Raw genomic sequence first — 15,044 nt, forward strand, 5'->3', positions numbered from 1 at the left:
CAGTCAGTTAAATGTCTCCCTTCCACTCAGGTCATGATCCCAGGGTCCTGGAATCAGGTCCTGCATTGGACCCTGCTCACTAGGGAGCCTGATTCTCCCTCTGCCTCCTCCTCCTCTCTCTGTCTGTCTCTCTGTCTCTCTCTCTCAAAAATGGATGAATAAAATCTTAAACAAACAAACTAGCCAATAAGTAAATGTAATTGGTATGCTTTTGAGTTGGATTATCACTACTTGTTGCACTGCCCTGTGTACTATCCATACCCCAAAGTATTTCCCATTATCTAGGACTTTATTGGCTTGAAATGTATATTTTTACTGCAGATTGAATGATCTGCATTATTACTTATGTTCTGTGGTTTAGCTGATAATGCGCAGTAAAGTAGCCTTGAAGAAGGCTCTGTGAGGAGTATTTGAATAGAATACTAACCTTATATGATCCACCTGTGACATCTTCAGCATTTTCTCAGTGCTTCTGTATAATACTGTAGACTGAAATTCTTGTAAATAGCAAATTAAATGAAGCTTCAGTTTTCTAGGACTGTAGCATGTTTAAAGAAGTTGGTGTTCTTCGGGGGAATGCTGACTTTGGATTCCAAAAGAATTTACTAAGCCTATTGAGCTTGGTCTTCCCACATTTTCAAAGTTCTGCAAGTTCATAAGCGTGAGTCTGCAAAACAGAAGTGTCTTGTGTGTACTATTTTAACACCTCATACCCCAAACTAGTGTTTTTTGCTAAACTTAACTACGTAGTCAGATTTTGGAATGGTCTAGAGAAGACAGTAGATGAACCTTGTTCTCAAGAAACATCAATATTCTTTTCTCTTGGAACATTGATAGGAATGACAAAGGAAGCACGCCCAATCTTCATCCTGCTCCAGAAGAGTATAGGACTTACTGTCTGCTCCTCAGTAGAGCTGATGAGCTAATGTTTAGGCAGACACCCTATCTGTACTGATAGATTATTCAGGCAGTTATATAGAAATAGGGAACTTTAGTGGTCCATATGATAACCAAGTAAATGGAAATGATTACTGTATCATTTGGGTGGTGATTTACGATGAAAGCCTTTTTTTTTTTTTTTTTTTTTTTTAAAGCTTTTATTTATTTATTTATTTGACACAGAGAGAGAAATATCACAATCAGGCAGACAAGCAAAGAAAGGGGGAGTTTAATTAATGTTAATTAATTTAGTTAAGTCATAACTAATGACTGAGCCACCCAGGTGCCCTCTTTCTTTTTTAAAATATTGTACAGTCTTTGTTTATGTTTTAAATGTATTTTATAAAGAGCATATGTTTACTTATTGTTACTCAGTTTAGCAGGGTTTTTTTTTTTTTTTCCCAGTTAATTAGTGAATTTTGTACATACACATTTTATTACCAGTAAGACATATGGATTCATTTTTAACATTGCATTTTGTTCTCTTCTTCTTTACCCTCTGTTTCTATCCCTCCTTCTCTGTTTCTGATTATCTTTCCTCTTTTGGATTGATTGAGTCCTCTCACCTATTTTTATCCCTTCTTGTTTGGAAGTTGTAAACTCTGTTTTATTAGTAGTAACTGCGGATATTAGAGCATGCATGTTTAACTCAGAGGTTGAGGTTAATCAGTAGCTTTTCCTCTTCTGAAACAATGTCAGAATCTTAGAATGCTTCCACTTCCATCATTCTCCAACTTAAATATCACTGTTGTCCAATACTTTGGTTAAGTTTTAGCCCCATTAGTGTTGCTGTATTCATTTTTTCAACTTTGCTTAAATAGACCTGAGACATAATTTTCATTGCTTCTCATTACTTCTTGCATGTTTTTAAACCCTCCGTCTGGAATTACTTCCCTTTTTCCTGAAACATTTTTCTTAGAAACTGCTTTAGTTGGGGTAGGGAAGTTCTTTCTGGAGTAAATGCTCTTAGGTTGTTTTTCTTAATGTCTTTATTGTGCACCAAATCTAGGAAAAATAATTTCATTGAGTGTACAGTCCTAGGATGATCTCGCCATGTCTGCTCCCCTGCCAAGTGATTTGAAGGTACTTTTTCCCCGTTTCTGGCTTCTAGTTGTTGCTCTTGAGAAGTCAGCATTCAGTCTCACTGAGCTTACTTTTTGTGAATAATTTGTATTAACTTTGTGGCTGTTTTAAAAATCTTATCTTTGTTGTTGTAAAGCTTCGCTGTATTATGTCCAGGTTTGGATTTCTTTTTATTCACCCTGCTTAAAATTGGTCTTCTCAAATGTAAAATTTATATTTCCTTCACTCTTAAAATTGTTTAACCAAAATCTCTTTCACTATTGCTCCTTTCCCATTCTCTGTGTTTCCTTCTGTATCCTTCATAGTTGAATAGTAGTCTCTTTCAGTCTAATTGCACATCTCTTGTTTTTGTGTATGGTTTCCTTATCATGAAAATTTCTTGGTTTTTCTGAATAATTTCTTCAGTTTAACTTGATAGGTTAGTAATTTTCTTTCCATCAGTATTTAGTCAGTATTACTCTAGACTTCTAGAAGGTGTGGAAGTTACTAAGTTCTACTTTGATCCTTCTCCAGTATGCCTGGTCTTTATTTTTTTTTTTCAATTTTTTATTTTTTATAAACATATATTTTTATCCCCAGGGGTACAGGTCTGTGAATCACCAGGTTTAAACACGTCACAGAACTCACCATAGCAGTGTCCACCCTCCCCAGTGTCCATAACCCCACCTCCTCTCCCAACGCCCCTCCCCCCAGCAACCCTCAGTTTGTTTTATGAGATTAAGAGTCACTTATGGTTTGTCTCCCTCCCAATCCCATCTTGTTTCATTTATTCTTAACATAACCTCTTAACCCCCCATGTTGCATCTCCACTTTCTCATATCAGGGAGATCATATAATAGTTGTCTTTCTCCAACTGACTTATTTCGCTAAGCACGATACCCTCTAGTTCCATCCACGTCGTCGCAAATGGCAAGATTTCATTTCTTTTGATGGCTGCATAGTATTCCATTGTGTATATATACCACATCTTCTTTATCCATTCATCTGTTGATGGACATCTAGGTTCTTTCCATAGTTTGGCTATTGTAGACTTTGCTGCTATAAACATTCAGGTGCACATGCCCCTTCGGATCACTACCCTTTGTATCTTTAGGGCAGATACCCAGTAGTGCAATTGCTGGGTCATAGGGTAGCTCTATTTTCAACATTTTTTTTTTCCAGTTACTACTTCTATTCTTTTTTTTTTTTTTTAATAAACTATATAATATATTTTTATCCCCCGGGGTACAGGTATGTGAATCGCCAGGTTTACACACTTCACAGCACTCACCATAGCACATACTCTCCCCAGTGTCCATAACCCCACCCCTGTTTTCCCAACCCCCCTCCCCCCAGCAACCCTCAGTTTGTTTTGTGAGATTAAGAGTCACTTATGGTTTGTCTTATTTTCAACATTTTGAGGAACCTCCATGCTGTTTTCCAGAGTGGTTGCACCAGCTTCCATTCCCACCAACAGTGTAGTCGGGTTCCCCTTTCTCCGCATCCTCGCCAGCATCTGTCATTTCCTGACTTGTTAATTTTAGCCATTCTGACTGGTGTGAGGTGATACCTTATTGTGGTTTTGATTTGGATTTCCTTGATGCCGAGTGATGTGGAGCATTTTTTCATGTGTCTGTTGGCCATCTGGATGTCTTTGTAGAAATGTCTGTTCATGTCTTCTGCCCATTTCTTGATTGGATTATTTGTTCTTTGGGTGTTGAGTTTGCTAAGTTCTTTATAGATTTTGGACACTAACCCTTTATCTGATATGTCCTTTGCAAATATCTTCTCCCATTCTGTCAGTTGTCTCTTGGTTTTGTTAACTATTTCCTTGCTGTGCAAAAGCTTTTGATCTTGATGAAATCCCAATAGTTCATTTTTGCCCTTGCTTCCCTTGCCTTTGGCGATGTTCCTAGAAAGATGTTGCTGCGGCTGAGGTTGAAGAGGTTGCTGCCTGTGTTCTCCTCAAGGATTTTGATGGATTCCTTTCGTACATTGAGGTCCTTTATCCATTTTGAGTCTATTTTCGTGTGTGGTGTAGGGAAATGGTCCAATTTCATTTTTCTGCATGTGGCTGTCCAATTTTCCCAACACCATTTATTGAAGAGGCTGTCTTTTTTCCATTGGACATTCTTTCCTGCTTTGTCGAAGATGAGTTGACCATAGAGTTGAGGGTCTATTTCTGGGCTCCCTATTCTGTTTCATTGATCTATGTGTCTGTTTTTGTGCCAGTACCATGCTGTCTTGATGATCACAGCTTTGGAATAGAGCTTGAAGTCTGGAATTGTGATGCCACCAACTTTGGCTTTCTTTTTCAATATTCCTTTTGCTATTCGAGGTCTTTTCTGGTTCCATATAAATTTTAAGATTATTTGTTCCATTGCCTGGTCAATTTTTAGTGCATTTTTCCATTGTATACTTTCTTTTATTTCTGTTAACATAAGAAACACTTTTTAGGGGCACCTGGGTGGCTCCGTTGGTTGAGCGACTGCCTTCGGCTCAGGTCACGGTCCCGGAGTCCCGGGATCGAGTCCCGCATCGGGCTCCCAACTCCATGGGGAGTCTGCTTCTCTCTCTGACCTTCTCGCCTCTCATGCTCTCTCTCAAATAAATAAAATCTTAAAAAAACAAAACAAAACAAAACACTTTTTAATACTCTGGTTTTGGTCATTTGAGTATCTGCCTTCATTATGGATCTGATACACAATTGTTTTGCTTACTCCTGCCCAAGATAGCTTATCTCCTTGGGTACTTCTGCATTTTTTATTGTAATTTCAGATTCCTGGCATTATGCATATGAGAATTCTTTGAGGCCTGGGTTTAAGTTTTCTTCCATCTAAATGGCAATATAAATGGAAAATTTCCATTTATATTTGCTTCTCCTAGTTGCTTAAGCATATCACTAATATATGACTAGATCCGAGGCATTTACCTTCTGAGGGCAGTGGTGTTGTTGGTCCACTAAAAACCCAAATTCTGATCACACAATGGCGCATACTCCATTTCTCTATTCCCCACCCTTGTATAAACACTGTTTTCAGTGCTTGTGTTTTCCTCTTTGAATTTTTGCTTTCTCATATCTAGCCTCTGATAATTTTCCTTAATTAATTACCAGGTTGGCTCTGCCTTAACAACAAAATTTTTGAGGTATAAATTACAGACTGTAAAATTTCACCTTCACCCCTTTTAACTGTACAATTCAGTGATTTTTTTTTTTTTTTTTTTTTTTTTTTACTAAATTTACGGAAGTATGCAGCCATTACCACAATCCAGTTTGGAATTTTTCTATCATCCATGCATGCTTCATTTTTTGATAGCTTATCCTCTGTTCCATCATCATTTCCCTTGTAGATTTGGGAGTAAATGGTAGAAATTTGAGTGGTTCTGAAATTTATATGATGTACAGTTGGGACTACTTAATGCATGACAGACTTGGAAAGTTGAATTCTTGTTATTTTTTCCTCTTTTTTGAGAGTTCAGACTCAGCCATTTTAAAGAGGAAAATTCAGGTGGTTGCTTGATGAAAAAAAGCCTCAATGGCAAGTAGTTGTTTGTTAGGTTTTGAACTTCCTCCTCTTCAGCATTATGATTGTGGTATCACTATGCACTTTAAAGCTGCCTTTTCCAAAGTTCTTCTCACTTGTTTTACTCTGACCAAGTGGGCGTAGGCTGTTGGGTCATTAATAAATGATTAATTTATTACCAAGAACAAAAAGAAATCTTAATTTATTCACACGGTCCAGAGTAAGGGGCAGTGGAGCAACTTAGCCAAATATCAGCGAGAAGCAGTTACTCATGACAGTGGGGACAACTTGTGCTTGAGTTTAAACAAATTTCAACTTCACTTAAAGTCATCAACACATGTTATAATAGAAAAAGTACTGTCTAAATGGGGTATTTTTCCACTAGGGAACTTCATAAATTTTACTCCAGAAAAGAAAATCTAGTATAAAGGTAGGGTTTTCCTAAATGTTTGAAGTCTTTTCTGCAATGTGCAGATGTCATATTTGTTGACTGATACAGCCTGGCTTTGAGATTTTTTTCTTTCTCCACAGCACAGATTGTTACTGCACTACTCCTGAAACTAGCAAAAGTCCAGAGCTTTTTTTTTTTTTTTTTTTTTAAATTTAAAATCAGGGAGTTGCTGGTTTTCTGAAATGTTCTGCTCTTCTGTGAGGTGCAGATTTACGCAGTGGAGGCATCAACCATTCAAGAGGCCTTCATGATTTCAAAGCTAGTGGTCATAGTGTCAGTTTAAGCCCACTTCTTGGATTAGCAGGAATGAAAGACTAAGTTGTTAATACACAAGTTACCATGATGGCAGAGATGCAGTCATTTTTTCTCAGCACAAATCTAGAGGTACTGTGTAGCACTCTAACAAGGTTCTCTACAAGCGAGCTGCTCTGAGTATTTTTAATTCAAACTTCCAGATCTTCTTCAGTCTCAGAATCAGTTGTTCTCCCAAAGTTTTAGAGCCCCAGGAGACATTTAGAAAGCCTGTCCTCTCACTCTCAGCTTTCACTGTCTTCAAGCCTGGCACTAGTATATGAGGTTAGCCTCTCAGCTTCTCAGAGAGCTATGGTTGAGATGTTGCATTTGCACATTTATCATTGTTAGAAGTGAGTAGCCCTGTCCCTGGAGGGTGAATAGAAGCTCATTCATCTGGAGAAGACTGTCAGTGACAGGCGCCCGCTTCTTCCTCCTCAGCCAGGCAGGGTGGCCTCCTGAAACAGGCAGTGTACTCATGTAGAGCATAACTGCTTCAGCAGTATATCAGAAAGCATCTCAAGTAATGTTTTAAAAGAAAGAACAAGTCTTCATAACCTTTATGTTGTTCAGTGTTGTATCAGGAGACAGGAAAGATGATTTACAGAAGTTACCCATTTCAGCCTCAGCCACACACCATCCTCAGGTGTCTGATCTGCAGTAGGTGATAGTTTACATAATCTTTGTGTCTTAATTTAAGTGTTTTTCTAGTTTTTACAGATTCATTAAATTGGTGAGTACAAATTGAAATAAAATTTGACTAGACAGTAGAAGATAGAAACACAGTGACAGACCTTCCTGAATTTAACACTTGGCTGGCCTCCCAGATGGCAGGAGTGGGGCAAGAGTGCTAGGTCTTAGTATGCTCACCTCACCAGGAATCTTTGTTAGTCCCAAACTACTAATTCAGTGATGAACCTCAAATTTTATATTTGTTTTTCAAAATGCCTTCTTAAAAGAATTGAAGCAATGGGAGTTACAGATTCATGAACACATCTGATTTAAGCTTTTTCCTTCACTGTAGCATCATCAATTCTACATTTGAGGGATTAGGTTTTTTAGGAGTTTTGTATTCTATAAAATATAGTTTTGGTCATATTTTGCAATAATTTTTTAAGAGAGGGAGAAAATGGAGGAAGGGGCAGAAGGATTCTCTCTCTAGAGAATCTTAAGCAGACTCTGCTCCGAGCACTTAGCCCAACTTGGGGCTCCATCTCACAACCCTGAGATCACGATCTAAGCCAAAATCAAGTGTCAGATGCTTAACTGGCTGAGTCACCTGGGTGGTTCTGCAGTAACTTGAAACAAACTAATAGAAGTCTACAGTCAACTCTAGCTATGTATTATGATCATGAAGATGAGTGTCTCTTTGCCTAGATCCAGATGATACTAGAAAGTGGAATTGTAATCTTTAGGGGGAGTATAAATGGGATTTCTTTATGGGATTTTGAAGTCCCCGAACTTTAAGGATCTGACTTAATTTTTCACTTCCTTACATGTTATATTTTAAATTGCATGTTAGTTCTTTTGTTTCTTATGGTTAGGATTCTGATAGCAGTCTTACAGAAAGCTGATAATCCCTAACCATACTACTGCAAACAACTGCCGTAATAATATGTAATTTTTCTTATGCCTTTATGTGCTTATGTTGGGTGGAGGAGTGAAAATCAAAGGTTATTGCCCTTGCCCTTGTTTACTCTGGCATTTAAGCTCCCAGAAAGTGCCTCTGATATTCAGCTGCCTACACCTTTGTCATTCATAACTCAATTTGCAACTGGGGGAATGATGTGTCTTAGCACTGTGTATTCATTTGGTCCTTAGCATTGCTAATGGTATTGGCAAGCTTGTTCATTTAGAAACAGGGGTAAGTGATCACAGCCCTCATAGTTGCTCCAGAGTAGCCTTTTCAGCCCCGGCAGTCCACAGGAGAGCTAGTATGACACAGCCTGGAAAGGTGGTTTCTGGATACATGAGCAGTGTCACAGAGATACTCAGATAGGGAAGGATAGGATTTTATTTCAAATGAAGCGATACCATTCAGGAAAGAGGCCAGCTGTCAGTGCTTTCGAGAACCCACTCGAAGGACAGTTCTGCTCTTAACCGTGGAACATCAGCCCTGTTACTTTGTATGCTTCTGAGGAAGATGGCCTTGGGCACATCTTGATATTGTCTTAATACTATTTCCTTATGTGAAAAATAGCTTTATGTTCAAGTAAAACTCCTTTTGGCTTAATAAGCATCCATTCACCTGTCACATGAGAATAGCAACTCAGAATCTCTATTTATTTTCTTCAAGAACAGCTGCATAGTATATTTTTATTTGAGGATACCAACTATTCTTTCCCGATGCCCTTGGTTCTTTAGCTTTTCTCATGTTGTCCACACCACGAGAACCTCTTTCTGAAGCTGCTGTTCAGGCAGATTCGAGCACATGTAAAACCTTGAGTTACACGCCTTGACATTTCTAAGCTTTTGCCACCAGCTTAAAGTGTGGCCTTTGTTACAGGTATGTACAATGGCACAGAGATTTTTTAAAAATCTGTTTGTCCTCAGAAGTACGTAATCAATCTGTGAGAAATAAAACACCATTGGTGCTCTTGGCGTGTGTTCTGTAGAAGATCAGGGCTGGGAGTAGGTATACGTGTGTTTTCTTCAGCCTTCAAAAGAAAAACCTTCAAAGATCTTTTTATGGTGTTCCTTCTCCTAGGTTGCCAACTTGGCCTGTTCCATCTCAAACAATGAAGAAGGTGTAAAACTTGTTCGAATGTCAGCAAGCCAGCTGGAAGCCCTCTGTCCTCAGGTAAGGTATGGCTGGGAATGTTTATGGTACCACCCAACTGGATTTCAGTTAGGGTGAAAATGAGGGTTTTTTGTTTGTTTTGTTTTGTTTTGTTTTTAGGACTTTACATTGAAGTCTTGGGGTACAAAACACTGATCCAGAATTCATGTAGTTGGAGAAATTTGTGTTTAACTTCAAGTGACATTTCCCTGGGGCATCACATGTTACTATCCTCTTGCCCTTCATTAAAAATGCATAGTGTCTTTTAAAAGCTGGCAAATGGAAGGGGTAGTGACCACACTATTTGATCTGCACACTCCTTGAGAGAGGGCCATTTGTAACATCTGGCAGTCCCGCAGTTAGGGTAGGTGCCTCATGAGCCTGACTCTAGAAATAGCCATCCGCCTGTGCTCCTCCTTAATGCCTGGGATTTGGATCTCTTTGTTGGAGGGAACAAGATTCAAGAGCTAGAATTGTTACTCTGTAATGTCCTAAAGTACATCCTGATACAGATATTAATAATGTAATTCAGCCAGCTACTGAATTAAAAGCTTGAGAACTTTTCTCCATTTATAATGGCATATTGGAAGACTGCCGATTAGGCTAGGTTAAGCATCTGGAAAAAGACTTAGAAGCACATAGAAGAATAGTAACTTTGTTAAATGCCCATTGTGTTGCCTGCCTCCTGTGAGGGGAACACTGTGTCTGTGCCTGAAGCTCTTTGACAGCCACAGGTGTTCTTAAGCAGTATAAGTGCTGTTTCCCATGGAAGACGCTGCCTCTGATTTCCTACGTAGAGACTGCCTTATTGGCATACTCTGAGGATTTACATTCACTCTCGAGATGTCCTGCCAGATGGCAGTGGCCACAGATAGAAGGAAACAAAACAGAGGAACTGGAGTAACAGAAGACAGGTCCCAGGAATGAAGTTTCTGTGTTAGGTCTGCAGCCAGTGTTAAAATATGTTGAGGTCTTGTTTATCTAAACAATTCCTGATACTCAGGATAGGCCACCATGGTAAGTAATACCTGGTTGTTTATCTGGGATCCTGACTGGTGCACAGGTTAGTTAGGGAATTTGTTCTTTCTTCTCCTCTTACCCATGTGGATGTAATGTGCCAATGAGACTTGCTTTGTCTAAACAGCAGTGTGATGGGCCATGAAGTAAATCCATGCTACGGGATGGACATCTCCACAGTTTTAATCCCGTTGTGAAATCTGGTGGGAATCTGGTAACTATAAAGATGGAAACACAGTGGATTCGGTCACATGTAGAAAGTTCATGATAACCAAATTTTACGAAGTAAATTTGAAGTAGATTTCTAAGATTTGGCCTCTTTTCTTCAAGTTTGCCATTTTACCCTATCAGCACTTTGTTTTTAATGTCTTTAGTTCTCCATTTGGTTTTGAAATGCTTCAAAAGTGACAATGCTTTCACATATCAGCTGAAACAGATGGTAACATACGCAGATCACACTTACCAAGATTATTTATATAAATGATCTTAACGCCTAGGAGAAAAACCACTTGGAGAGTCTAGTAGATCTAATGAAACAATAGTGTGCATAAATCATGTGTGTCTGGGCTGTGGTGTGCTGGTTTGCGTTTGCTATCAAGATCATTGCTTCTCTCTTGGGTAGTCCTTTCTTCTACTAGGACACACCCTCAAGGGAAGTAGGCCTAGAACAGTGCCCAGACCACACTTGGTATGAGTGTGTGTTCTGGATAAAAGCATTTCTCTAGGGGGCACCTGGGTAGCTCAGTGGGTGAAGTCTCTGCCTTCGGCTCAGGTCATAATCTCAGGGTTCTGGGATCAAGCCCCACATCAGGCTCTCTGCTCAGCAGGGAGCCTGCTTCCTCCTCTCTCTCTGCCTGCCTTTCTGCCTACTTGTGATCTCTGTCAAAAAATAAATAAATTTAAAAAAAAAAACTTTAAAAAACATTTCTCTAGGTATGTTTCTTCTCTCTTAGACCCTGGCCTAGGCTCATTTCTACTCCTCCTCAGAAGCCAGACTGAGCAGGCTCCTTGAGGCAAATGGAGCTGACGTTTGCAGGCATGACAGTGACAGACTGAGTACTATGTGGTGTTTCTACATGAGGCAGGGCACTTCCACTCCAGACCATTGTTGCCAGGTCCTTTCTTTTTAATTTTAATTTTTAATTTTATTTTAAAAGACTTTATTTGACAGAGATTGCAAGTAGGCAGAGAGGCAGACAGAGAAGGCAGGGAGGGAAAGCAGGCTTCCTCCTGAGCAGAGAGCCCAATGCGGGGCTTGATCCCAGAACCCTGGGATCATGATCTGAGCCGAAAGCAGAGGCTTTAACACCCTGAACCACCCAGGCGCCCCTATTATTTTTGATTTTTGAAAGGATTTTATTGACATGTTTGTCAGAGAGAGAGAGCACAAGCAGGGGGAGTGGCAGGCAGAGGAAGAGGGAGAATCAGGCTTCCTGCTGAGCAGGGAGCCCCATGCGGGACTCAATTCCAGGACCCTGGGATCATGACCCAAGCTGAAGGCAGATGCCCAACTGACTGAGCCACCCAGGCGCCCCTCCTTTTGTTATTTTTATTTATTTCTAAAAATGATTTTGTTTATTTGAGAGAGAGAGAGAAGGCATGAGTAGGACAGAGAGAGAGTGAGAAGCAGATTTCCCGCTGAGCAGTGAGTCCGAAGCGGGGCTTGCATCAAGATCATGACCTGAGCTGAAGGCAGACGCTTAACTGACTGAGTCACCCAGGCATCCCTCCTTTCATTATTATTATTATTATTTAAGATTTTATCTATTTATTTGACACAGAAACAGCAAGAGAGGGAACACAAGCAGGGGGAGTGGGAGAGAGAGAAGCAGGCTCACCGTTGAGCAGGGATCCTGATGTGATACGGGGCTTGATCCTAGGACCGTGGGATCATGACCTGAGCCACCCAGGCGCCCCCTCCTTTCCTTATTTTTAAAGAGAAGTCAGCAATTCAGATTTATTTCTCAGGTCTCCTTTTTAAATGATAGGTAACTAATGAGAAAGTTTTGAAAATCTTGGAGTATTGTTAACTCTTCTGGGACTGCATCTGGCTTACTCTGGCCCATGTGTTGCATGCCCAAAGGGCCTCTTCTTCAAAGATGCAGGTGGCCATCCCTCTGGGGAGGAAGGCCTTCATTGGAGCCTTTTCTTTACTCTTCATCCTTATTTGGGCAGTGATCTCTAGCACAAGGGCCCTAGCACTGAGGTGTTCCTTTCCATAGTCACTGGTTTGTGGATAAACAGAGTCTAGGCGGGATGCCTGGGTGGCTCAGTGGGTTAAGCCGCTGTCTTTGGCTCAGGTCATGATCTCAGGGTCCTGGGATCGAGTCCCGCATCGGGCTCTCTGCTCAGCAAGGAGCCTGCTTCCCTCTCTCTCTCTCTCTCTCTCTCTGCCTGCCTCTCCATCTACTGTCAAATAAATAAATAAAATCTTTAAAAACAAAACAAAACAAAAACAGAGTCTAGGCAAGTTAATCAACTAGGCGAGGTAGTTCACCAGGAGTTTAAGATGGGGTTTTTATTAGAGTGTATCTTTCTTTGTGGTGAGGCTGCTGTCGGTATCTGGCCCCAGGATGGAGTACCTTGTGGGGCGTTTCCAGGTTTTTTTTTGTGTCTCACACATAGGCTCTCACATTTAGGAATCCAGTCCCTGTGCTGGGGATGCCCTCCTTGTGTAACTTCCCTGGGGGCTGCTTTTCTCTGGCCCCCACGTGCAGTTTACAGTTGGTTCCTAGACCTTATTTTTCTTTCTAAAGGGGAGAGATGATAGATGGAGCCTCTAGAGGAGCTTTCCTTCCCTACTTTTCAGTCCACCCAAGGGCAAATTAACTTTTGGAAAGGGGAGCTAATCTGAAGTACTCACTTCTTAGCATCTAAACAACATTAAGTTCAAATATTTGAGATTTATTAAAGTTGAGGAGGAAGTAACCTGAAAGTGGCTTTTTTTCATTGCTTGGGGGATTAAAAAAATGCACCTGCATTTTTTGCTGATCTGCTATTGTAAGAAACGAAGTAGGTCTCTGCCTGCACTGCCTTCTACTCTGTGGCTGCACTCTCTCTTCATCAGGAGCAAGACCTGCTTCCATCTGAACACAGAGCCCTAATCTCACATGCTTTTATAAGGAAAAAGCCCAGCTGTTTTGAGGAAAGGTCTCAGTCTGTACCCCACATATTTTTGACATGTCTTGTTTGTGAAGGCTCCCAAGTCTTAGTCCATGGTAGCTGCTTAGGATATTTCACTTGTTAGTTTGCTTGTTGCTGGCTAGGGGGAAGAAAAAGGAAAAAGCAAAAGAAGAATGTTTCTGACAATTGAGTCTTTAAAATTGTAGGAAGGCATTTTGGAGATGATCTCACTTAATATTTTATTTTTCTTACTTCATTTGCGAGAATGAGCATTGTACATTTAGGTTAATACAGATCGGCCCTTTAATAATTCATAGAGCCTGGTTTTAATGTGTGTCCTTTCTTGGAAATCTACACAAGGTTGAATTAAGTATTTGAAGCCAATGTTTATCTGCATTTCTTTCTTTTTTCTTTCTTTTGTACTTCTCACTAACTAGAGAAATAACTTCTAAAATTGCCTATTCTTTCTTGTGCCTCCTTAGTTCTATCTTCCATATTGCTGCTTTTTCCTTTGTGCTTCTGGGAACGCTGATCATTTTTGTGGCTGACAGGCTTAACAAGCATCAAATAAGCACAAACCCACACAGGCCTGGCCTATCGTGGTGAGAAAATATATAGCTCTTAAAGGAGCATTCAAGGCATACAGGCCACGGTACCATGACCTCAGCTCTCACTCATCTATTATTTCACAATGAGAGGACCATCTGTCTTTGAACCAGCTCATTCTTCCACTTTTGATATTGTCTAATCTTTTCTTTCAAAGCATTTTCACAGAGGACCTTGAAGGACATGCTTCTGACTATGTTTCTGTCCCTTGCCCGCCCCCATCCCACTTCCACTCACTCTGACAGGGCTGTGCAGTAACAGGCCACCAGAGGGGCTGCACTCTCCTTGTAGGGCTTGTGTTTGGATACTGGTCTCTTCTCTTTCCTCATAGAATCTGATTTCCATATCCTAACATTTGGAGAGTGTTTCCTTCTCTTTTGTTTTCTTGAAGTCTGTGTAATAGGTATTAGTCCTTTAAATGTTGGGGATAATTTACCAATGAAGTCTTTTGACCTATAGTTTTCTGTATGGGAAGGTTTTTAACAATTCAGTTTCTGTTACAGATTCAAATTCATGGCTGTTTCTTCTTGAGTGAGGTTTGGTAATTTATGTTGTATCAGTTACTACTCTGCTTTTCCTTCTACTTGCTTTGTGTTTAATTTGCCCTTCTTTCTCTAGTTTCTGAAGTTCAAAACGTTGAGATAATTGATTTGGTAGGTTCTTTTCTAATGTCACACTTAAACATTTAATGCTATAAATCTGTCTTAAAGCACTGCTTTAGCTGCATCCCACAAATTCTCATGTGTGTGTTAGATAGTACGGGAAGGTCAGGAAAGATGTCACTGAGAATGTGATTTAGAAGCATAGACCTGGAGGAGATGACCCAGCAAGCCGTGGAGAGTATCTGAGGGGAGAGCACTGCAGGTAGAGCGAATAGCAAGCGCAGAGGCTTTGAGGAAGGGGGTGAAATGAGTTCATGTGGTTTAGGGCCTTTTAGGGCCATGGTAAGGCCTTTGGCTCTTTACTCTGAGTGACATGGGAAGCCATTGAAGGATTTTGAATACAGGATTGACATGATTTAACGTAGGTTTGAACACAGTCTCCATGACTTTTGTTGGGAAGGATAAAAGCAGAAATACTCCTCAGGAGACTGTGTTAAGTAGAATAATCTCTTCTTCCCCTCTACCAAAAATGCTCATTTCCTCAAAACCTATGAATGTGTTACCTTTTATGGCAGAGGGACTTTTCAAAGGTTTTTAAAAAAATAAACACTTAAGAATCTTTAGTTAGATTACCCAGGTGGCTCCCCAGT

At 40.2% G+C, this 15,044-nt stretch overlaps 1 protein-coding gene across 2 annotated transcripts in view; it reads left to right on the forward strand.

Annotated features, from left to right (window-relative positions):
* CTNNA1 (catenin alpha 1) overlaps window positions 1–15,044 on the forward strand; it is a 182,993-nt gene that overhangs the window by 141,288 nt on the left and 26,661 nt on the right. For both annotated transcript variants that reach the window (XM_059174693.1, XM_059174694.1), the window contains exon 10: window positions 8,975–9,067. In XM_059174693.1, the coding sequence (XP_059030676.1) occupies window positions 8,975–9,067 (93 nt within the window). The remainder of the gene's footprint in view (window positions 1–8,974; window positions 9,068–15,044) is intronic.

This window comes from Mustela lutreola, chromosome 5, assembly GCF_030435805.1.
Source record: "Mustela lutreola isolate mMusLut2 chromosome 5, mMusLut2.pri, whole genome shotgun sequence".
In the NCBI taxonomy this organism is placed as follows: Eukaryota; Metazoa; Chordata; class Mammalia; order Carnivora; family Mustelidae; genus Mustela; species Mustela lutreola.